The sequence below is a fragment of the Salvelinus alpinus genome, chromosome 10 (genome assembly GCF_045679555.1).
Source record: "Salvelinus alpinus chromosome 10, SLU_Salpinus.1, whole genome shotgun sequence".
Classification (NCBI taxonomy): Eukaryota; Metazoa; Chordata; class Actinopteri; order Salmoniformes; family Salmonidae; genus Salvelinus; species Salvelinus alpinus.
In genome coordinates this window covers 69,024,473-69,050,021 of record NC_092095.1, presented here as the reverse complement: position 1 = coordinate 69,050,021, position 25,549 = coordinate 69,024,473, and the positions used below count along the sequence as shown (strand labels likewise).

The 25,549-nt window shown below is 46.3% G+C and overlaps 1 protein-coding gene across 1 annotated transcript in view; it reads right to left on the bottom strand.

Annotated features, from left to right (window-relative positions):
- The window catches only part of dmd (dystrophin), a 290,129-nt gene that overhangs the window by 216,017 nt on the left and 48,563 nt on the right, over positions 1-25,549 (bottom strand). Inside the window, exons 5-6 of the mRNA XM_071330767.1 lie at positions 19,868-20,040; positions 10,437-10,555 (exon numbers count right to left, since the gene is read on the bottom strand). Coding sequence (XP_071186868.1) covers positions 10,437-10,555; positions 19,868-20,028 — 280 coding nt within the window. The 5' untranslated portion in view covers positions 20,029-20,040. The remainder of the gene's footprint in view (positions 1-10,436; positions 10,556-19,867; positions 20,041-25,549) is intronic.

Sequence of the window (25,549 nt, the reverse complement as noted above, 5' to 3'; positions counted from 1 at the left end):
GTTTGTTCTTCACTGGTTGCCCTTTTCTTGTGGCAACAGGTCACAAATCTTGCTGCTGTGATGTCACACTGTGGTATTTCACCCAGTAGATATGGGAGTTTATCGAATTCTTTGTGGATCTGTGTAATCTGAGGGAAATATGTGTCTCTAATATGGTCATACATTGGGCAGGAGGTTAGGAAGTGCAGCTCAGTTTCCACCTCATTTTGTGGGCAGTGTGCACATATCCTGTCTTCTATTGAGAGCCAGGTCTGCCTACGGCGGCCTTTCTCAATAGCAAGGCTATGCTCACTGAGTCTGTACATAGTCAAAGCTTTCCTTAATTTTGGTTCAGTCACAGTGGTCAGGTATTCTGCGACTGTGTACTCTCTGTTTTGGGCCAAATAGCATTCTAGTTTGCTCAGTTTTTTTGTTAATTCTTTCCAATGTGTCAAGTAATTATCTTTTTGTTTTCTCATGATTTGGTTGGGTCTAATTGTGTTGGTGTCCTGGGGCTGTGTGGGGTCTGTTTGTGTTTGTGAACAGAGCCCTAGGACCAGCTTGCTTAGGGGACTCTTCTCCAGGTTCATCTCTCTGTAGGTGATGGCTTTGTTATGGAAGGTTTGGGAATCGCTTTCTTTTAGGTGGTTGTAGAATTTAACGGCTCTTTTCTGGATTTTGATAATTAACGGGTATCGGCCTAAGTCTCATCTGCATGCATTATTTCTCCTACTCTCTCTCTCTCTTTCTCCTACTCTCTCTCTCTCTTTCTCCTACTCTCTCTCTCTCTTTCTCCTACTCTCTCTCTCTCTTTCTCCTACTCTCTCGTTCTCCTGCTCTCTCTTTCTCCTACTATCTCTCTTTCTCCTACTCTCTCTCTCTCTTTCTCCTACTCTCTCTCTCTCTTTCTCCTACTCTCTCTCTCTCTCTTTCTCCTACTCTCTCGTTCTCCTGCTCTCTCTTTCTCCTACTATCTCTCTTTCTCCTACTCTCTCTCTCTCTTTCTCCTACTCTCTCTCTCTCTCTCTTTCTCCTACTCTCTCGTTCTCCTGCTCTCTCTTTCTCCTACTCTCTCTCTCTCTTTCTCCTACTCTCTCTCTTTCTCCTACTCTCTCTCGTTCTCCTACTCTCTCGTTCTCCCACTCTCTCTCGTTCTCCTACTCTCTCTTTCTCCTACTCTCTCTCTCTCTTTCTCCTACTCCCTCTCTCTTTCTCCTACTCTCTCTATCTCTTTCTCCTACTCTCCCTCTCTCTTTCTCCTACTCTCTCTCTCTCTTTCTCCTACTCCCTCTCTCGTTCTCCTACTCTCTCTATCTCTTTCTCCTACTCTCTCTCTCTCGTTCTCCTAATCTCTCTCTTTCTCCTACTCCCTCTCTTTCTCCTACTCTCTCTGTCTCTCACCTCTACATCTATCTCTATATGAGAACACACATAGGTTTTAATGTACTGGTATGAGAGGGTTTATGTCCCTGCCTGCAGCAGCAATGTGTGTCTGTATTCTGTCTGTAGTCTGTCTGAATCCTGTCTGAATCCTGTCTGTATTCTGTATAAGATGCTCCATGGTCTATTTATACCTCTGTGTTTATTGCCTCATTCAGCCTGCTAATAACCTGGCCGACAGGAACCATTTGATATCTCATTACTGCTGATGAGACTCAATCACATCGACACAATCATCACAGACATGGCACTGCTTCCTCTCTTTCCCTCGTTCTCTCTCTCATCACAGACATGGCACTGCTTCCTCTCTTTCCCTCGTTCTCTCTCTCATCACAGACATGGCACTGCTTCCTCTCTTTCCCTCGTCCTCTCTCTCATCACAGACATGGCACTGCTTCCTCTCTTTCCCTCGTTCTCTCTCTCATCACAGACATGGCACTGCTTCCTCTCTTTCCCTCGTTCTCTCTCTCATCACAGACATGGCACTGCTTCCTCTCTTTCCCTCGTTCTCTCTCTACCTCGTCCTCTCTCTCTGTCTCTACAGTACCTCTCTTCTCCACCTCTCTCTCTACCTCCTCCTCTCTCTCCCTCTATACAGTACCTCTCTTCTCCACCTCTCTCTCTACCTCCTCCTCTCTCTCTGTCTCTCTTCTCCACCTCTCTCTCTACCTCCTCCTCTCTCTCCGTCTCTACAGTACCTCTCTTCTCCACCTCTCTCTCTACCTCCTCCTCTCTCTCTGTCTCTACAGTACCTCTCTTCTCCACCTCTCTCTCTACCTCCTCCTCTCTCTCCCTCTATACAGTACCTCTCTTCTCCACCTCTCTCTCTACCTCCTCTCTCTGTCTCTACAGTACCTCTCTTCTCCACCTCTCTCTCTACCTCCTCATCTCTCTCCCTCTATACAGTACCTCTCTTCTCCACCTCTCTCTCTACCTCCTCCTCCTCTCTCTCTGTCTCTACAGTACCTCTCTTCTCCACCTCTCTCTCTACCTCCTCCTCTCTCTCCCTCTATACAGTACCTCTCTTCTCCACCTCTCTCTCTACCTCATCCTCTCTCTCTGTCTCTACAGTACCTCTCTTGTCCACCTCTACCTCTCTCTAATCCTCTCTTCCTCTAGCTCATTCTAATAATCTCTTCTTCTCCCTCTCTTAATCTTCCTCTCATGCTCTCTCCCTCACTTCCTCTCTATATCCCCCTCTCATCCTCTACCTCTATCTCTCATCCTCTACCTCTACCTCTCATCCTCTACCTCTACCTCTCTCTACCTCTCATCCTCTACCTCTACCTCTCTCTACCTCTCATCCTCTACCTCTCCCTCTCTCTACCTCTCATCCTCTCCCTCTCTCTACCTCTCATCCTCTACCTCTCTCTACCTCTCATCCTCTACCTCTCCCTCTCATCCTCTACTTCTCCCTCTCATCCTCTAACTCACTGCCTCTCTACCTCTATCTCACTCCCTCTCTACCTCTCCTTCTCATCCTCTATCTCACTCCCTCTCTACCTCTCATCCTCTATCTCACTCCCTCTCTACCTCTCCTTCTCATCCTCTATCTCTCTCCCTCTCATCCTCTATCTCACTCCTTCTCATCCTCTATCTCTCTCCCTCTCATCCTCCCTTCCTCTCTCGTCATGATGACGTTCAGAGGGACACATCATTGCAATAGAATGGAGTTGTAGCTGGCTGACATGCTGCTAGACTGCAGCCACATCTGCCTTCATTAAGACCGTATCCACCAGCCACTGTAATGGATGGCAGAGCAGTTAATAAAGAGCAGAGTAATTGATGCCAGAGTCATCGATCACACCGCCTGTTTTCCCAGCACTGTTACTGCACAAAAGTTGAACTATTTTCCACTTGAGACGCCTGGAGCGCTTTGCCAAAAAATAGTCCACCCACACGATCTGAAAACACTGGAATTAAAGGCTTCAGTGGAACTTTGAAGAGACTCAACCCCCCCTCGCCTAATCCATCACACAGAGGTAGCTGGAGAACAGAATAATGGAAACCATAGAAACTGATGGATGGCAGGGTGGTGTGTTGAGCCCAGAGGGAAGATAAGCGGTTGGTAAACGGAGACAGAGTGCAGTTCAGTTGATGGTGAGGCTTCTTTATTTGGCAGAATCACACAAGGGGTCTGAAACTGCCCTTTACTCCAAATATAGTCAACTACTTTTGGGTGAGTCCATATGTGGGTCCTGGTCAAAAGTAGTGCACAACACAGGGAATAGGGTGCCATTTAGGACATAGCCCAACTAATACCCTATTCCCTATATTGTGCACTACTTTAGACCAGGGCCCTATTCCCTATATTGTGCACTACTTTAGACCAGGGCCCTATTCCCTATATAGTACACTACTTTAGACCAGGGTCCTATTCCCTATATAGTGCACTACTTTTGACCAGGGCCATATTTAGGATGCACACTTGTCTTTATAGTCTCCCATCGGAGTGTGAGGTAGCTAGCCATGTTAATGAAGGCCACAGCTGCAGCTCCAACTGGCTCTGTGCTGATTCAGTCTGTTCAGTAGACAGACAGACATCACCACAACATCCCTCAGCCCCTAGCCTCATCAACCCTTTCTCTCTCTCTCTGTGTCCCTACTCTCACCACCTCTCTCTCTCTCTCTCCGTGTCCCTACTCTCACCACCTCTCTCTCTCTCTCTCTCTCGCTCCATGTCCCTACACTCACCACCACTCTCTCTCTCTCTCTCTCTCTCTCTCGCTCCGTGTCCCTACACTCACCACCTCTCTCTCTCCCTCTCTCTCTCTCCGTGTCCCTACACTCACCACCTCTCTCTCTCTCTCTCTCCGTGTCCCTACACTCACCACCTCTCTCTCTCTCTCTCTCTCCGTGTCCCTACACTCACCACCGCTCTCTCTCTCTCCGTGTTCCTACACTCACCACCTCTCTCTCTCTCTCCATGTCCCTACACTCACCATCTCTCTCTCTCTCTCTCTCTCTCTCTCTCTCCGTGTCCCTACACTCACCACCTCTCTCTCTCTCTCTCTCTCCGTGTCCCTACACTCACCACCTCTCTCTCTCTCTCCGTGTCCCTACACTCACCACCTCTCTCTCTCTCTCTCTCACTCTCTCTCCGTGTCCCTACACTCATCACCTCTCTCTCTCTCTCTCTCCTTGTTCCTACACTCACCACCTCTCTCTCTCTCTCTCCATGTCCCTACACTCACTACCTCTCTCTCTCTCTCTCCATGTCCCTACACTCACCACCTCTCTCTCTCTCTCCGTGTCCCTACACTCACCACCTCTCTCTCTCTCTCCGTGTCCCTACACTCACCACCTCTCTCTCTCTCTCTCTCTCTCTCTCTCCATGTCCCTACACTCACCACCTCTCTCTCTCTCTCCGTGTCCCTACACTCACCACCTCTCTCTCTCTCTCTCTCTCTCCATGTCCCTACACTCACCACCTCTCTCTCTCTCTCCGTGTCCCTACACTCACCACCTCTCTCTCTCTCTCCGTGTCCCTACACTCACCACCTCTCTCTCTCTCCGTGTCCCTACACTCACCACCTCTCTCTCTCTCTCACTCTCTCTCCGTGTCCCTACACTCATCACCTCTCTCTCTCTCTCTCTCTCCGTGTCCCTACACTCACCACCTCTCTCTCTCTCTCCCTCTCTCTCCGTGTCCCTACACTCACCACCTCTCTCTCTCTCTCCGTGTCCCTACACTCACCACCTCTTTCTCTCTCTCTCCGTGTCCCTACACTCACCACCTCTCTCTCTCTCCATGTCCCTACACTCACCACCTCTCTCTCTCTCTCTCCATGTTCCTACACTCACCACCTCTCTCTCTCTCTCCGTGTCCCTACACTCACCACCTCTCTGTCTGTCTGTCTGTCTGTCTGTCTGTCTGTCTGTCTGTCTGTCTGTCTGTCTGTCTGTCTGTCTGTCTGTCTCTGTGCCCCTAGCTTCATCAACCTTTTCTCTTGGAAACTTTCAACACTCTAGAAATAGTTGTATACCCTTCCCCAGATATACAGTACCAGTGAAAAGTTCGGACACACCTACTCATTCAAGGGTTTTTCTTTGTTTATACTATTTTCTCCATCGTAGAATAATAGTGCATACATAAAAACTATGAAATAACACATATGGAATCAGGTAGTAACCAAAAAAAGTGTTAAACAAATCAAAATATATTTTAGATTTTAGATTCTTCAAAGTAGCCACCCTTTGTACTCTTTGCATTCTCTCAACCAGCTTCACCTGGAATGGTTTTCCAACAGTCTTGAAGGAGTTCCCACATATGCTGAGCACTTGTTGGCTGCTTTTCTCCACTCTGCGATCCAACTCATCCCAAACCATCTCAATTGGGTTGAGGTCGGGTGATTGTGGAGGACAGGTCATCTGATGCAGCACTCCATCCCTCTCCTTCTTGGTGAAATAGCCCTTACACAGCCTGGAGGTGTGTTGGGTCATTGTCCTGTTGAAAAACAACTGATAGTCCCACTAAGCGCAAACCAGATGGGATGGTGTATTGCTGCAGAATGCTGTGGTAGCCATGCTGGTAAAGAGTGCCTTGGATTCTAAATAAATCACTGACAGTGTCACCAGCAAAGCACCCCCACACCATCACACCTCCTCCTCCATGCTTCATGGTGGGAACCACACATACGGAGATCATCCGTTCACCTACTCTGCGTCTCACAAAGACACAGCGGTTGGAAACAAAAATCTCAAATTTTGACTCATCAGACCAAACGACAGATTTCCACCAGTCTAATGTCCATTGCTCATGTTTCTTGGCCCAAGCAAGTCTCTTCTTATTATTGGTGTCCTTTAGTAGTGGTTTCTTTTCAGCAATTTGACCATGAAGGCCTGATTCACGCAGTCTCCTCTGAACAGTTGATGTTGAGATGCGTCTGTTACTTGAACTCTGCAATCTGAGGTGCAGTTAACTCTAATGAACTTGTCCTCTGCAGCAGAGGGAACTCTGGGTCTTCCTTTCCTGTGGCGGTCTTCATGAGAGCCAGTTTCATCATAGCGCTTGATGGTTTTTGTAACTGCCCTTGAAGAAACGTTCGAAGTTCTTGAAATGTTCCGCAATTCTCTCTTTCCCTCTCTGTCTCTCTCTCTCTTTCCATCTGTCTCTCTTTCCCTCTCTCTCTCCCTCTTTCCCTCTCTGTCTCTGTCTCTCTGTCTCTCTCTGTCTCTCTACCTCTGTGTCTCTGAGGACAAACGAGGATGTAGTGAGGGCAGTGTGCATCCCTGACTGTAACCCTACAGATCTGTCTCCCTGATAATAACTGACAGAGACAGATTACATTGAGAACATCACATATCACACACACTGCCACCAGAGCAATATACATGTATAACACACACACACGCACGCACGGACGCACGCACGCACGCACGCACGCACGCACGCACGCACGCACGCACGCACGCACGCATGCTCTCTCTCTCTCCATGTCCCTACACTCACCACCTCTCTCTCTCTCTCCGTGTCCCTACACTCACCACCTCTCTCTCTCTCTCCGTGTCCCTACACTCACCACCTTTCTCTCTCTCTCTCCGTGTCCCTACACTCACCACCTCTCTCTCTCTCTCTCTCTCCATGTCCCTACACTCACCACCTCTCTCTCTCTCTCTGTGTCCCTACACTCACCACCTCTCTCTCTCTCTCCATGTCCCTACACTCACCACCTCTCTCTCTCTCTCCGTGTCCCTACACTCACCACCTCTCTCTCTCTCTCCGTGTCCCTACACTCACCACCTCTCTCTCTCTCTCCGTGTCCCTACACTCACCACCTCTCTCTCTCTCTCTCTCACTCTCTTTCCGTGTCCCTACACTCATCACCTCTCTCTCTCTCTCTCCGTGTCCCTACACTCACCACCTCTCTCTCTCTCTCCCTCTCTCTCCGTATCCCTACACTCCCCACTCTCCCTCTCTCTCTCTCTCTCTCCGTGTCCCTACACTCACCACCTCTTTCTCTCTCTCTCCGTGTCCCTACACTCACCACCTCTCTCTCTCTCTCTCCATGTTCCTACACTCACCACCTCTCTCTCTCTCTCCGTGTCCCTACACTCACCACCTCTCTGTCTGTCTGTCTGTCTGTCTGTCTGTCTGTCTGTCTGTCTGTCTGTCTGTCTGTCTGTCTGTCTGTCTGTCTGTCTGTCTGTCTGTCTGTCTGTCTGTCTGTCTGTCTGTCTGTCTGTCTGTCTGTCTGTCTATCTGTCTGTCTGTCTGGCTGTCTGTCTGTCTGTCTTTGTGCCCCTAGCTTCATCAACCTTTTCTCTTGGAAACTTTCAACACTCTAGAAATAGTTGTATACCCTTCCCCAGATATACAGTACCAGTGAAAAGTTCGGACACACCTACTCATTCAAGGGTTTTTCTTTGTTTATACTATTTTCTCCATCGTAGAATAATAGTGAATACATAAAAACTAGGGTGGGCTATATCCAATAGCCACGCAGGAGGAGGAGGATTGATATATTTCACACAGCTAACAGAAGCAACATACTGTATATCACATGACCACATGGGACAAATATATCACCTAGATTCCTAGAAGTGGGATGATATAGGATGATGTATCACTCAACAGTTATATCAACTAGAAATAAGAAGACAGTGTTTCCACTATATTGGAACAATGACATCACCAATCATAGCATGACTGGGCAAGACATAACAATGACATCACCAGTCTTAACATGACTGGGCAAGACATAACAATGACATCACCAATCATAACATGACTGGGCAAGACATAACAATGACATCACCAATCATAACATGACTGGGCAAGACATAACAATGACATCACCAGTCATAACATCTTCAATAAGACCAGTTATTAATGCAATTCATATCTCCCAGATTATCTCTTCTCATCGCCAAGGTGACCAGAATCTACTAGGCCGTAGCCAATCAGCATTCTGCTCCACCATATTCCATTGGTTTGTAGTTAGCGCTCTGTGATTGGGACTATTTAACGTCTCAATGAGAGCATGACACCAGTGTCATCATTGATTAGGACGTGGCAGATGACAATCTGTCCACTGAATACTAATCCATACTGGACCATGGGACTCTGCCACAGTGCACAATACACTGTGGTACCATGGACCTAACATCATCCTCAACAACACCATGCTCAACAACACCATGCTCAACAACACCATGCTCAGTCATGTCCTGCTTAGGCCTGTTTACACACCAACACAGTGCTGTTTATTAACACTATCAGTCCCGAGGCCTGTTTACACACCAACACAGTGCTGTTTATTAACACTATCAGTCTCGAGGCCTGTTTACACACCAACACAGTGCTGTTTATTAACACTATCAGTCCCGAGGCCTGTTTACACACCAACACAGTGCTGTTTATTAACACTATCAGTCCCGAGGCCTGTTTACACACCAACACAGTGCTGTTTATTAACACTATCAGTCCCGAGGCCTGTTTACACACCAACACAGTGCTGTTTATTAACACTATCAGTCCCGAGGCCTGTTTACACACCAACACAGTGCTGTTTATTAACACTATCAGTCCCGAGGCCTGTTTACACACCAACACAGTGCTGTTTATTAACCCTATCAGTCCCGAGGCCTGTTTACACACCAACACAGTGCTGTTTATTAACACTATCAGTCCCGAGGCCTGTTTACACACCAACACAGTGCTGTTTATTAACCCTATCAGTCCCGAGGCCCCAGTAAAAATCAGCTTCTCATTGATCTGACTTTCAGCCCTGATATTTATCCTCACAATGAAGTGTTTCAACAGTTTATATTCAGGACAACCAGGGCTACGAGTAGAACACAAAACTACTTGACATAAACAGTTGTATTCATGAGTTTTATTGACAAATGTCAATACAAGAAATAAGGTCCGCCAAAGCAAAAACCTGATCTAAATGAATTGATATGAATGCTGTAAGTACAGAAATGGTTTGCTCACTGGGGAAATGAATATCCAACTAGTCAGTGACAACTGTGTGGAGTTTGTGACAGCAACTATGTGAGCTTATTACAGTGTTATAGACTCTATGATCCTATGATTTGCTATGTGGAAGAACCTTACCTTCTAACGACTCTACTGTAGCTTGTGAGGTCATAGACCTAAACATGTCACATGTGCATGTTCCTGAGAGTCTCAGCTGTTCAGGGATAGCTTTAATAGTTTGTAGCTCAAACCAGTCTGACTCAACAGACTTTTTTCTCACAAACACAGCTCTAACTCAGCCCTCGTTAGATGATCCTACGTTCTGTAGCCCAAACATACCATGTGTATCCTTTCCCGTGGTCAAATGACCACATCCCCTCATGTGGCCTCATGGGTTTCTATGTCAAACACCTTGGTTATATTGCAGTCTTCTGTGATGTATATGAAGTGTAATATTGGGATGAAAACTCAAAATGTAACACATTTCAACTCTATATGTGACATGATACAGGTGTCTTCTTTTGTTAAACCCATAACCATGTGTGTGAGGTGGATACTTTTGTTACAAAGTAGTTAGGGGTCAGGGTTAGGGGTCAGTGTTAGGGTCCGGGCTAGGGGTCAGTGTAAGGGTCTTGGTTAGGGGTCAGTGTTAGGGTCTGGGTTAGGGGTCAGTGTTAGGGTCTGGGTTAGGGTCAGGGTTAGGGGTCAGGGTCTGGGTTAGGGGTCAGGGTTAGGGTCTGGGCTAGGGGTCAGTGTAAGGGTCTGGGTTAGGGGTCAGTGTTAGGGTCTGGGTTAGGGGTCAGTGTTAGGGTCTGGGTTAGGGTTAGGGGTCAGTGTAAGGGTCTTGGTTAGGGGTCAGTGTTAGGGTCCGCGCTAGGGGTCAGTGTAAGGGTCTTGGTTAGGGGTCAGTGTTAGGGTCTGGGTTAGGGGTCAGTGTTAGGGTCTGGGTTAGGGTTAGGGGTCAGTGTTAGGGTCTGGGTTAGGGGTCAGGGTTAGGGTCTGGGTAAGGGGTCAGTGTTAGGGTCTGGGTTAGGGGTCAGGGTTAGGGTCTGGGTTAGGGGTCAGGGTTAGGGTTAGGGGTCAGGGATCTTACCCTCAGCGTCCAGCAGTCTGTCTATGCCCAGGGTTTGCTCAGCTTTGCTGAAGGCGTGATCCAATCTCTCCATGGCACTCTTCTGCTTCTCCACAATGCTCCAATCAAACAGCTCAGGCCTGCAGGGGGCGGGAACAGAATGAGCCAATCAGATTCATCCTCTAAACATCCTCTAGCCAATCAGAGCACTCTGTTCCAGACTAAATGCCAACAGGTAAAGGAGTAGAAGAGCTGATTGGATTAGAGCTTTTCTTCTTGAATCTTGTTCTGAGGGCAGCTCTGCCTCGAGGGCAGACACACATTTGCAATCTTGCCCTGAGCCAGATAAAATAAGGAAAACTTTTGAGGGCTAACATCTGACCTGCAACCTGTGAATGAGTGTTATGGATGAATGTCTCTGACTTGACTGATTAAGATTTAACAGAGTGAAAACTAACGAAATGTTGATTATCTCTATCAGGAAAGGATGGGGTGTCCACTACCAAGTATTGTGATGAGTTTAACAATGATTGTGTATCTCTCCCTGTGAAATGCTTCCTGAGGCACGCTGCCTTGGGAGAGCAGTTAGGGAAGATCTGCAGCTCTATAAAGGAACCACAAAACAGACGTTAAGAGAGCTCCCAATTCAAACCAAATCAACTGTTATTTGTCACATCGAATACAACAGGTGTAGTAGACCTTACAGTGAAATGCCGAATACAACAGGTGTAGTAGACCTTACAGTGAAACGCTGAATACAACAGGTGTAGTAGACCTCACAGTGAAATGCTGAATACAACAGGTGTAGTAGACCTCACAGTGAAACGCTGAATACAACAGGTGTAGGTAAACCTCACAGTGAAACGCTGAATACAACAGGTGTAGTAGACCTCACAGTGAAATGCTGAATACAACAGGTGTAATAGACCTTACAGTGAAACGCTGAATACTGACAGGCTGTAGGCAGACCAAACAGTGAGGTACCGAGTACAGAGTCAGTGTTTGGTAGACACAGGTTACAGTTGAGGTAACTGCGGTAATACGTACAGGTGTAGGTAGACGTTACAGTGACATAGCTGAATACAACAGAGTGCAATAGCACCGTTAACGAGGGAGATGACAATGCAATACAGTCTAGGTGGCCATTTGATGCACTCTTCAGCAGTCGAAATGTCTTGGGTACAGACAGCTGTTAAGAAGACGTTTCAGTGACCTCGCCGTAGGCCCAATGAGGTGTAGGCCTGGACCTTAGCATGTTTTTGCATACACGCACGAACCCACCCAGGTGTAGTGATGACCATGTATCAGTGGAATGCTGTAATACAACAGTGTGTATGTAGACCTTATAGTGTAAATGCTGGTAATACAACAGGTGATAGTATGACCTGTACAGTGAAGTGCCGTAATACAGCGGGTGTATGTATTATGTGTACAGTGGAATGCCGTAATACAGCGGGTGATAGTAGTACGTGTACAGTGGAATGCCGTAATACAGCGGGTGATAGTAGACCTTACAGTGTTAATGGCGGTAATACAGCGGGTGTAGTAGTACCTTACAGTGTTAATGGCGGTAATACAGCGGGTGTAATAGTACCTTACAGTGTTAGTGGTGGTAATACAGCAGGTGTAGTAGTACCTTACAGTGTTAGCGGTGGTAATACAGCGGGTGATAGTAGACCTTACAGTGTTAGCGGTGGTAATACAGCGGGTGATAGTATTACGTGTACAGTGAAACGCCGTAATACAACGGGTGATAGTAGTACCTGTGCTAGTGAAGTGCCGTAATACAGCGGGTGATAGTATGACGTGTACAGTGAGATGCCGTAATACAGCGGGTGATAGTATTACGTGTACAGTGAGATGGTGAATACAGCGGGTGATAGTAGACCTTACAGTGTAAGTGGTGGTAATACAGCGGGTGATAGTATGACGTGTACAGTGGAACGCCGTAATACAGCGGGTGATAGTAGACCTTACAGTGTTAGCGGTGGTAATACAGCGGGTGATAGTAGACCTTACAGTGTTAGCGGCGGTAATACAGCGGGTGATAGTAGTACGTGTACAGTGGAACGCCGTAATACAGCGGGTGATAGTAGACCTTATAGTGTTAGTGGTGGTAATACAGCGGGTGATAGTAGACCTTACAGTGTTAACGCTGGTACTGACAGGCTCTTGGCAACAAACAGTGAGGTACCGGTACAGAGTCAGTGTGCGGGGACACAGCGTTAGTTGAGGTAATTGAGGTAATATGTACATGTAGGTAGAGTTAAAGTGACATAGATAATAAACAGAGAGCAGCAGCAGGGTAAAGAGGGGGGCGACAATGCAAATAGTCTGGGTGGCCATTTGATGCACTCTTCAGGAGTCGTATGTCTTGGGTGTAGAAGCTGTTAAGAAGCGTTTTGGACCTGAACTTAAGGCCCAATGAAGTAAGGCCTGGACATCAGTTTGTTTTTGCCCTACGTTTTACCCACACACACACCTGCATACACACACAACCCACCCAGCTATACTGATGAATATGTATTAGTGGTGGTAATACAGCGGGTGATGTATTATGTGTTAGTGGTGGTAATACAGCGGGTGATGTATTATGTGTTAGTGGTGGTAATACAGCGGGTGATGTATTATGTGTTAGTGGTGGTAATACAGCGGGTGATGTATTATGTGTTAGTGGTGGTTATACAGCGGGTGATGTATTATGTGTTAGTGGTGGTAATACAGCGGGTGATGTATTATGTGTTAGTGGTGGTAATACAGCGGGTGATGTATTATGTGTTAGTGGTGGTAATACAGCGGGTGATGTATTATGTGTTAGTGGTGGTTATACAGCGGGTGATGTATTATGTGTTAGTGGTGGTAATACAGCGGGTGATGTATTATGTGTTAGTGGTGGTAATACAGCGGGTGATGTATTATGTGTTAGTGGTGGTAATACAGCGGGTGATGTATTATGTATTAGTGGTGGTAATACAGCGGGTGATGTATTATGTGTTAGTGGTGGTAATACAGCGGGTGATGTATTATGTGTTAGTGGTGGTAATACAGCGGGTGATGTATTATGTGTTAGTGGTGGTAATACAGCGGGTGATGTATTATGTGTTAGTGGTGGTAATACAGCGGGTGATGTATTATGTGTTAGTGGTGGTAATACAGCGGGTGATGTATTATGTGTTAGTGGTGGTAATACAGCGGGTGATGTATTATGTGTTAGTGGTGGTAATACAGCGGGTGATGTATTATGTGTTAGTGGTGGTAATACAGCGGGTGATGTATTATGTGTTAGTGGTGGTAATACAGCGGGTGATGTATTATGTGTTAGTGGTGGTTATACAGCGGGTGATGTATTATGTGTTAGTGGTGGTAATACAGCGGGTGATGTATTATGTGTTAGTGGTGGTTATACAGCGGGTGATGTATTATGTGTTAGTGGTGAAAATACAGTGGGTGATGTATTATGTGTTAGTGGTGGTTATACAGCGGGTGATGTATTATGTGTTAGTGGTGAAAATACAGTGGGTGATGTATTATGTGTTAGTGGTGGTAATACAGCGGGTGATGTATTATGTGTGGACTTGTTATTGGCTTTGAGTTGGTTCTTCACGGGTGAGAAAGGAGGCACCTTAAAGGACACGCAAATAAACATTTTCTGAAGTCTATTGTCCCGAATTCTGATGGGAATTGTACTGAAAAACAATGTGACTAAGAAACAAAGGATATTTTGAACGTTTTGAAATATTTAGTCTGAGTAAAGGTGAAGAAAGGGGGAGAGCTGAGGTTCATCTACACACAGGAACCAAAGCAGCGTTCTTCCCCTTCTTTTATTTCCTGTAACCTTTAACCTCTGTGTTGACCTCTGTCCTGACTTCCTGCTGAGGCGGATCAGCCTCACTAGAAAGGCCAGAGGGTGAAAGGTGAATGTAATAAGTAATACAGATGTTTCTGACGGAGTGTATTGATTTGATTTAGTTTCTCTCTCTAAGGGTTTTATCCATCCACCTCCATCTACCTCCCTGTACCTCCATCTACCTCCATCTACTTCCCTGTACCTCTATCTACCTCCATCTACTTCCCTGTACCTCCATCTACCTCCATCTACTTCCCTGTACCTCCATCTACTTCCATGTACCTCTATCTACCTCCATCTACCTCCATCTACTTCCCTGTACCTCTATCTACCTCCATCTACCTCCATCTACTTCCCTGTACCTCTATCTACCTCCATCTACTTCCCTGTACCTCTATCTACCTCCATCTACCTCCCTGTACCTCTATCTACCTCCATCTACCTCCCTGTACCTCTATCTACCTCCATCTACCTCCCTGTACCTCTATCTACCTCCATCTACCTCCCTGTACCTCTATCTACCTCCATCTACCTCCCTGTACCTCTATCTACCTCCATCTACCTCACTGTACCTCTATCTACCTCCATCTGCTTCCCTGTACCTCTATCTACCTCCATCTACTTCCCTGTACCTCTATCTACTTCCCTGTACCTCTATCTACCTCCATCTACCTCCCTGTACCTCTATCTACCTCCATCTGCTTCCCTGTACCTCTATCTACCTCCATCTGCTTCCCTGTACCTCTATCTACCTCCATCTACCTCCCTGTACCTCTATCTACCTCCATCTGCTTCCCTGTACCTCTATCTACCTCCATCTACCTCCCTGTACCTCTATCTACCTCCATCTACTTCCCTGTACCTCTATCTACCTCCATCTGCTTCCCTGTACCTCTATCTACCTCCATCTACTTCCCTGTACCTCTATCTACCCCCATCTACCTCCCTGTACCTCTATCTACCTCCATCTACTTCCCTGTACCTCTATCTACCTCCATCTACTTCCCTGTACCTCTATCTACCTCCATCTACTTCCCTGTACCTCTATCTACCTCCATCTACTTCCCTGTACCTCTATCTACCTCCATCTACCTCCCTGTACCTCTATCTACCTCCATCTACTTCCCTGTACCTCTATCTACCTCCATCTACTTCCCTGTACCTCTATCTACCTCCATCTACTTCCCTGTACCTCTATCTACCTCCATCTACCTCCCTGTACCTCCATCTACCATTTACCTCCATCTACCTCCCTGACCCTCTACCAACCTGACCATCAACCTCCCAAACCCTCTAACTCCCTGAACCTCTACCTCTCTGACCCTCTAACTCCCTGACCCTCTACCTCCCTGGCACTCTACATCCCTGACCCTCTAACTCCCTGACCCTCTACCTCCCTGACCCTCTATCTCTCTGACCCTCTACCTCTCTGACCCTCTACCTCCCTGGCCCTCTACCTCCCTGGCCCTCTAACTCCCTGGTACCTCCCTGACCCTCTACCTCCCTGGTCACTCTAACTCCCTGGCCCTCTACCTCCCTGACCCTCTACCTCACTGACCCTCTAACTCCCTGACCCTCTACCTCTCTGACCCTCTACCTCTCTGACCCTCTACCTCTCTGACCCTCTACCTTCCTGACCCTCTACCTCCCTGACCCTCTAACTCCCTGACCCTCTACCTCCCTAACCCTCTACCTCCCTGGTCCTCTACCTCCCTGGTCCTCTAACTCCCTGACCCTCTACCTCCCTGGTACCTCTCTGACCCTCTACCTCCCTGACCCTCTACCTCCCTGGTACCTCCATGACCCTCTAACTCCCTGGTACCTCCCTGACCCTCTACCTCCCTGGCCCTCTACCTCTCTGACCCTCTACCTCCCTGACCCTCTAACTCCCTGGTCCTCTACCTCCCTGGCACTCTAACTCCCTGGTACCTCCCTGACCCTCTAACTCACTGACCCTCTACCTCCCTGATCCTCTACCTCCCTGACCCTCTACCTCCCTGACCCTCTACCTCCCTGGCCCTCTACCTCCTTGGCCCTCTACCTCCCTGACCCTCTACCTCCCTGACCCTCTACCTCCCTGACCCGCTACCTCCCTGGCCCTCTACCTCCCTGGCCCTCTACCTCCATGACCCTCTACCTCCCTGGCCCTCTACCTCCCTGGTACCTTCCTGGTACCTCCCTGACCCTCTACCTCCCTGACCCTCTACCTCCCTGGTACCTCCCTGGTACCTCACTGACCCTCTACCTCCCTGACCCTCTACCTCCCTGGCCCTCTACCTCCCTGGTACCTCCCTGGTACCTCCCTGACCCTCTACCTCCCTGGTACCTCCCTGGTACCTCACTGACCCTCTACCTCCCTGACCCTCTACCTCCCTGGCCCTCTACCTCCCTGGTAACTCCCTGGCCCTCTACCTCCCTGACCCTCTACCTCCCTGACCCTCTACCTCTGCGGTGAGATCGCCAACTATGATGGGGAAGTAAAAGTCAACTTGCAAAATAGTTTCAAAAGTGTTTTGTTATTTGTTTTAGACACTTGTATTAAGACTATTGGAAAATGTAATAATTAGTCATACAGTAATTTGTCTTAAATTCCTGTTTCCTAAACTGTTGTTTTGGTCTGTTTCCTCTCCAGGTTATGGGGATAGTGAACCGGGATCAATGTGAACCTCACTCCTTCTAACCGGTTGAAGTAATGGTGTCCACTACGGCCTTGTCCCTCACCACTTCTACCTGAGACCTGAGTCCGAGCCAGCAACTTGTGTACGTGGAAGCTATTGACTGCTTTTCTCTCAGGAGTGCAGCATGAGTCCTGAGACCGAGCACGTGAAGCCAGCATGGAGACATCTTGTCTGCTGATAAAAAATGGACGAGACAAAATGGACGAGACAAAATGGACGAGACAAAATGGACAGTGAAGGATGGTCAGGTGAGACTCGTCTGGTTGGGAAAATTAGACCTTCCCCCAGATATTGACTTCGGGACATCATCAAGGACCCCCCACTGAGACAGGCATGAGTTACATGTGTAATGTAAATGAAGAGATGTCAGAAAAATGTGTGTTGGGAGTGGGGGGTCAACCTTGACCGTAATTGATTTGGGATTGCCAATATTGTTTATTTACAGTAGCAGGTTGATTGTGGGGGTCTTCACACTGGAAAACATATGTAGTAATGTTGACTTGAAATAAATACATTGAGATACTGATTTGTCATTGGTATACCACTCAGGACGGTGCATGGCAAAGACAAACAGGGGACTGTTAGGCTACTGTAAAAAGTGAATGGTAGAAATGTAAGATGAATCAGGTTCATGTTAACGTTAGCAGGATATATACTGTATATTTCTCTCTCCCTGTATGTCCTGGCAGTGTCTGTTTGTGCTAAGTTGAAGGTTCAAACGGTAAATTAAAATGGTAGACTCAACGTTCATATCTGTTGATAATACTGATGTCAGACTGCTGAAGGTACAAGGACAGCCAGTGTTGCCGTTTTATCGCGTGAAAAACGGACTTCCTGGTGTTTATAGAACATCGGTGGTGTGTAAATGTATGAGAGGAAACGTGTAGCTGAAACACTGCAGAGAAACGTTTCCAGTTCCAACGACAACGAGGATGATTATGAGGTCATGATGCATGAGATGTTTAATGATCAACAACTGATGCTATGTTGATCTCTGCACAACCTCGCTTCAGGGTCACTGCCTCCGGACGTTTTGCCTTGTCCAGCACATTTATTCAAATGAAGTAGCCTAGTTTAGCCCCGGTGGAGGGGAGTTTTGGTACATGGTGGATGTTTTGGTACATGGTGGATGTTTTGGTACATGGTGGATGTTTTGGTACATGGTGGATGTTTTGGTACATGGTGGATGTTTTGGTACATGGTGGATGTTTTGGTACATGGTGGATGTTTTGGTACATGGTGGATGTTTTGGTACATGGTGGATGTCCGTTCTCCCGCTACCTGCTATGCCTCGTTAGAATGATGAATGAGAGACCAGTCTCTCATATCATCAAAACACAAAATTCTAGCTGCATATTAAACCAGAGGTTGACCCCTCTCTGAGGATGGGGCTCACTATAAAACAGCACTTAGACAGCATTAATGCCCTAAGTGACATTCCTAAGGCAGAAGGATTTCATGTAGCTATAGGCTCTTTAAAGTGAGGTCACTCTGGCCTTGCAAGTTGGCTTATGTTTTGAACAGGGCCCAGGCACTTGGAGGCAGTATGTTTTGACCAGGGCCCAGGCACCCGGGAGGCAGTATGTTTTGACCAGGGCCCAGGCACTCTGGAGGCAGTATGTTTTGAACTGGGCCCAGGCACTTGGAGGCAGTATGTTTTGACCAGGGCCCAGGCACTCGGGAGGCAGTATGTTTTGACCAGGGCCCAGGCACTCGGGAGGCAGTATGTTTTGACCAGGGCCCAGGCACTCGGGAGGCAGTATGTTTTGACCAGGGCCCAGGCAATCGGGAGGCAGTATGTTTTGACCAGGGCCCAGGCACTCGGGAGGCAGTATGTTTTGACCAGGGCCCAGGCACTCGGGAGGCAGTATGTTTTGACCAGGGCCCAGGCACTCGGGAGGCAGCTGGAGAGCAGAGATAAGTATGAGCATATAATGAATGTCTTGCCTGTGGAAGGGGGCAGATTGTTCCCAACCTCTCAGAGGAACGCGTCTGTCTCCCAATATGTCTGTCTACTGTCTATTAAACCTCATATAGTGCAGTTGTTCAACTTATCTTATTTTCTACACCTTGAGCAAATTCACAATTCCCCACAGGCTGTGGATGAGAGTTAAGGATGAGTGTTTCTGACCTGTGGCTGTGGATGAGTGTTATGGATGAGTGTCTCTGACCTGTTGCTGTGGATGAGTGTTAAGGATGAGTGTCTCTGACCTGTGGCTGTGGATGAGTGTCTCTGACCTGTGGCTGTCGATGAGTGTTAAGGATGAGTGGCTCTGACCTGTGGCTGTGTGTTATGGATGAGTGGCTCTGATCTGTGGCTGTGGATGAGTGTTAAGGATGAGTGTCTCTGACCTGCGGCTGTGGATGAGTGTTAAGGATGAGTGTCTCTGACCTGTGGCTGTGGATGAGTGTTAAGGATGAGTGTCTCTGACCTGTGGCTGTGGATGAGTGTTAAGGATGGGTGTCTCTGACCTGTGGCTGTGGATGAGTGTTAAGGATGAGTGTCTCTGACCTGTGGCTTTGGATGAGGTCTAGGGATAAGATATATGGATGATTGTCGGTTTGACATCTGACCTGTGGCTGTGGATGAGTGTTATAGATACCTGTGGCTGTGGATGAGTGCATTGAAGGCCAGTTATGGATGAGGGTTATAGACAACTGTGGCTGTGGATGAGTGCATTGAAGGCCAGTTATGGATGAGTGTTATAGATACCTGTGGATGAGTGTTATAGACACCTGTGGCTGTGGATGATTGCATTGAAGGCCAGTTATGGATGAGCGTTATAGATACCTGTGGATGAGTGGTATAGACACCGGTGGATGAGTGTTATAGATACCTGTGGATGAGCGTTATAGATACCTGTGACTGTGGATGAGTGCATTGAAGGCCAGTTATGGATGAGTGTTATGGAGGAGTATCCTCCTACCTGTGGCTGTGGATGAGTGCGTTGAAGGCCAGGCCGTCGGCCCAGCTGGAGGAGAAGTTGACCACATTGACGTGGGGATAGTCCTTGGTGGACTGGCGCACCCAGCTAAGCAGAATCTTCTCACTGTTGGTCTGCTGTAGGCCTGCCATCACATCCTTCATCACATCCTTTACCTAGAGAGAGAGAGAGAGAGAGAGAGAGAGAGAGAGAGAGAGAGAGAGAGAGAGAGAGAGAGAGAGAGAGAGAGAGAGAGAGAGAGAGAGAGAGAGAGAGAGAGAGAGTCAAGACAGAAACACAAATTTGCAAAGGACGCAAATACTCCAAATGTCAGACAGATGTCTGGAGACATGGAAACAAGGAGACTAATGTCCTCAACACCGCCGCTCACACTACAACCTTCCACCTAGACAGGCTTAACAAGATGTATTGATTGAAGTACATGCTGATAAGTGTTGGGAGCTATTACCAGAGGCAGGAACTTTCTGTTAAGTTAAAGCAACTTCTCTACACGTCCTGCAATAGTTTTAGGAAGAGTTTGAATTCACACACACACACACACACACACACACACACACACACACACACACACACACACACACACTGACACACACACACACACACACTGACACACACACACACACACACACACACACACACACACACACACACACACACACACACACACACACACACACACACACACACAGTCTTGTACAGCTAACCTTGTAGGGACATACAATTCAGTCCCATTCAAAATCCTATTTTCCCTAACCCCTAACCCTAAACCTAACCCTAATCCTAACCCGTACTCTTACCCTAACCCTAACCCTAACCTTAACCCTAACCCTAACCTTAACCCTAACCCAAAAACCTAAACTTTATCCTAACCCTAAACCTAACCCTAGCTCCTAACCCTAACCCTACAACTAACCCTAGCTCCTAACCTTAATATTTAATTTAATTCTAACCCTAACACTAATTCTAACCTTAACCCTAAACCCCCTAGAAATAGCATTTGACCTTGTGGGGACTAACAAAATGTCCCCAGCTGGTCAACTTTTTGTTCGTTTACTATTCTTGTAGGGACTTCTGGTCCCCACAAGAATAGTTAAACACGTCCACACACACACACACACACACACACACACACACACACACACACACACACACACACACACACACACACACACACACACACACACACACACACACACACACACACACACACACACAGTTAGCTATTTGAGTGACATTTCTGGAACATCTCTGCCCAGCTCTAGGGGGAAAGGAGTGAAGAAGTGCACCACTGGTATGTCTGGTATAGCTGTATTACTGATGCATATCTTACCATCACCTATCCATCACCTATCATATCCACACACACACACACACACACACACACACACACACACACACACACAGACACACAGACACAGACACAGACACAGACACACACACACACACACACACACACACACACACACACACACACAACACACACACACACACACACACACACAGATGTAATATTCCAACTCAGACACAACTCTATCTCTCTTCTCTCTCTCTCTCTTTCTCTTTCTAGAAAGCTCTAGGGGGAAAGAGTGAAGAAGTTAATCGATAGCTTCCACTGGTATGTCTGGCAAAGCTGTAACTTATTACTGATGCATACCTTACCAACACCTATCCATCAGCTGTATATCCAACTCAGACACGTACCCAGTCAACCGGGAACATTCCCAGAATATTAGCTAACATTCCCTTTAAGTTCTAGTTAGAGTTTATCACATACAATTCAGTCCCATTCAAAATCCTATTTTCCCTAACCCCTAACCCTAAACCTAACCCTAATCCTAACCCGTACTCTTACCCTAACCCTAACCCTAACCTTAACCCTAACCCTAACCTTAACCCTAACCCAAAAACCTAAACTTTATCCTAACCCTAAACCTAACCCTAGCTCCTAACCCTAAAACTAACCCTAGCTCCTAACCTTAATATTTAATTTAATTCTAACCCTAACACTAATTCTAACCTTAACCCTAAACCCCCTAGAAATAGCATTTGACCTTGTGGGGACTAACAAAATGTCCCCAGCTGGTCAACTTTTTGTTCGTTTACTATTCTTGTAGGGACTTCTGGTCCCCACAAGAATAGTTAAACACGTCCACACACACACACACACACACACACACACACACACACACACACACACACACACACACACACACACACACACACACAGTTAGCTATTTAAGTGACATTTCTGGAACATCTCTGCCCAGCTCTAGGGGGAAAGGAGTGAAGAAGTGCACCACTGGTATGTCTGGTATAGCTGTATTACTGATGCATATCTTACCATCACCTATCCATCACCTATCATATCCACACACACACACACACACACACACACACACACACACACACACACACACACACACACACACACAGACACAGACACAGACACAGACACAGACACAGACACACACACACACACACACACACACACACTGACACACACACACACACACACACACACACACACACACACACACACACACACACACACACACACACACACACACACACACACACACAGACACACACACACACACACACACACACACACACACACACACACACACACACACAGATGTAATATTCCAACTCAGACACAACTCTATCTCTCTTCTCTCTCTCTCTTTCTCTTTCTAGAAAGCTCTAGGGGGAAAGAGTGAAGAAGTTCATCGATAGCTTCCACTGGTATGTCTGGCAAAGCTGTAACTTATTACTGATGCATACCTTACCAACACCTATCCATCAGCTGTATATCCAACTCAGACACGTACCCAGTCAACCGGGAACATTCCCAGAATATTAGCTAACATTCCCTTTAAGTTCTAGTTAGAGTTTATCTAACAGTAGGATAACATTCCCTTTAAGTTCTAGTTAGAGTTTATCTAACAGTAGGATAACATTCCCTAAACATCCAGAGAATGTTTCTGATTAAATCTATGTGGTTCTAGAACTTCTTTAGGTGAAATATCCTTGGAATGTTCTCCTAACATTCACTAAAATGTTGTGTATCTGTAACAGTCACCACATGTTGTACATTACATCTGTAACAGACACCACATGTTGTACATTACATCTGTAACAGACACCACATGTTGTACATTACATCTGTAACAGACACCACATGTTGTACATTACATCTGTACCAGACACCACATGTTGTACATTACATATGTAACAGACACCACATGTTGTACATTACATATGTAACAGACACCACATGATGTACATTACATCTGTAACAGACACCACATGTTGTACATTACATCTGTAACAGACACCACATGTTGTACATTACATCTGTAACAGACACCACATGTTGTACATTACATCTGTAACAGACACCACATGTTGTACATTACATCTGTAACAGACACCACATGTTGTACATTACATCTGTAACAGACACCACATGTTGTACATTACATCTGTAACAGACACCACATGTTGTACATTACATCTGTAACAGACACCACATGTTGTACATTACATCTGTAACAGACACCACATGTTGTACATTACATCTGTAACAGACACCACATGTTGTACATTACATCTGTAACAGACACCACATGATGTACATTACATCTGTAACAGACACCACATGTTGTACATTACATCTGTAACAGACACCACATGTTGTGCATTACATCTGTAACAGACACCACATGTTGTACATTACATCTGTAACAGACACCACATGTTGTGCATTACATCTGTAACAGACACCACATGTTGTGCATTACATCTGTAACAGACACCACATGTTGTGCATTACATCTGTAACAGACACCACATGTTGTGCATTACATCTGTAACAGACACCACATGTTGTACATTACATATGTAACAGACACCACATGTTGTGCATTACATCTGTAACAGACACCACATGTTGTACATTACATATGTAACAGACACCACATGTTGTACATTACATCTGTAACAGACACCACATGTTGTACATTACATCTGTAACAGACACCACATGTTGTGCATTACATCTGTAACAGACACCACATGTTGTACATCTGTAACAGACACCACATGTTGTACATTACATCTGTAACAGACACCACATGTTGTACATTACATCTGTAACAGACACCACATGTTGTGCATTACATCTGTAACAGACACCACATGTTGTACATTACATCTGTAACAGACACCACATGTTGTACATTACATCTGTAACAGACACCACATGTTGTACATTACATCTGTAACAGACACCACATGTTGTACATTACATCTGTAACAGACACCACATGTTGTACATTACATCTGTAACAGACACCACATGTTGTACATTACATCTGTAACAGACACCACATGTTGTGCATTACATCTGTAACAGACACCACATGTTGTACATTACATCTGTAACAGACACCACATGTTGTACATTACATCTGTAACAGACACCACATGTTTGTATGTTTAGGGTTTATGGTGCAAAAAACACTCCCCTGATGTTACAAGGATGTTCCCAGAACACATTTAGTCTGTTCTTTAAAGGTTCCCAGAATGTTTCATTAGGTTGTGGGAACATTGTGCGAACATGACAAGATATATTTCTGTCCAGTTGTGCTGACATTCAGATAATGTTTGTATCATGGTGAACAAAACATTCCTTTGATGTTACAAGAATGTTGACAAAACAGCCTTTTTAAGTTCTTTAAACGTTGCCAGATGTCACGCCCTGACCTTAGAGAGCCGTTTTATTTCTCTATTTGGTTAGGTCAGGGTGTGATGTGGGGTGGGCATTCTATGTTTTGTTTTCTAGGTTTCTGTATATGTTTTGGCCGGGTATGGTTCTCAATCAGGAACAGCTGTCTATCGTTATCTCTGTTTGAGAATCATACTTAGGCAGCCTTTTTGCCCACCTAATGTTGTGGGTAATTATTATTTTCCGTGTGTGTTTGTGTGCACCTCGGTAGTGTCACGTTCATTGCTGTTTACCTGTTTGTTTTGTTAAGGTTTTCACTCCGATTATAAGATGTGGAACGACATGCACGCTGCGCCTTGGTTGATTTATGACAGGGAGTTTGAGGATAGCGAGCGCGACACCAGAACATTTTCATTCGGTTGTGGGAACAGTCTGGGTACAAGAGATACAGTGCCTTCAGAAAGTACGGACTTATTCCCACATTCTGTTACAGCCTGAATTTAAAATGGATTACATTGAGATGTTTTGTCACTGGCTTACACACGATACCCCATAACATCAACGTGGAATACTGGCCTACACACGATATCCCATAACATCAACGTGGAATACTGGCCTACACACGATACCCCATAACATCAACGTGGAATACTGGCCTACACACGATATCCCATAACATCAACGTGGAATACTGGCCTACACACGATATCCCATAACATCAACGTGGAATACTGGCCTACACACGATACCCCATAACATCAACGTGGAATACTGGCCTACACACGATATCCCATAACATCAACGTGGAATACTGGCCTACACACGATATCCCATAACATCAACGTGGAATACTGGCCTACACACAATATCCCATAACATCAACGAGGAATACTGGCCTACACACGACACCCCATAACATCAACGTGGAATACTGG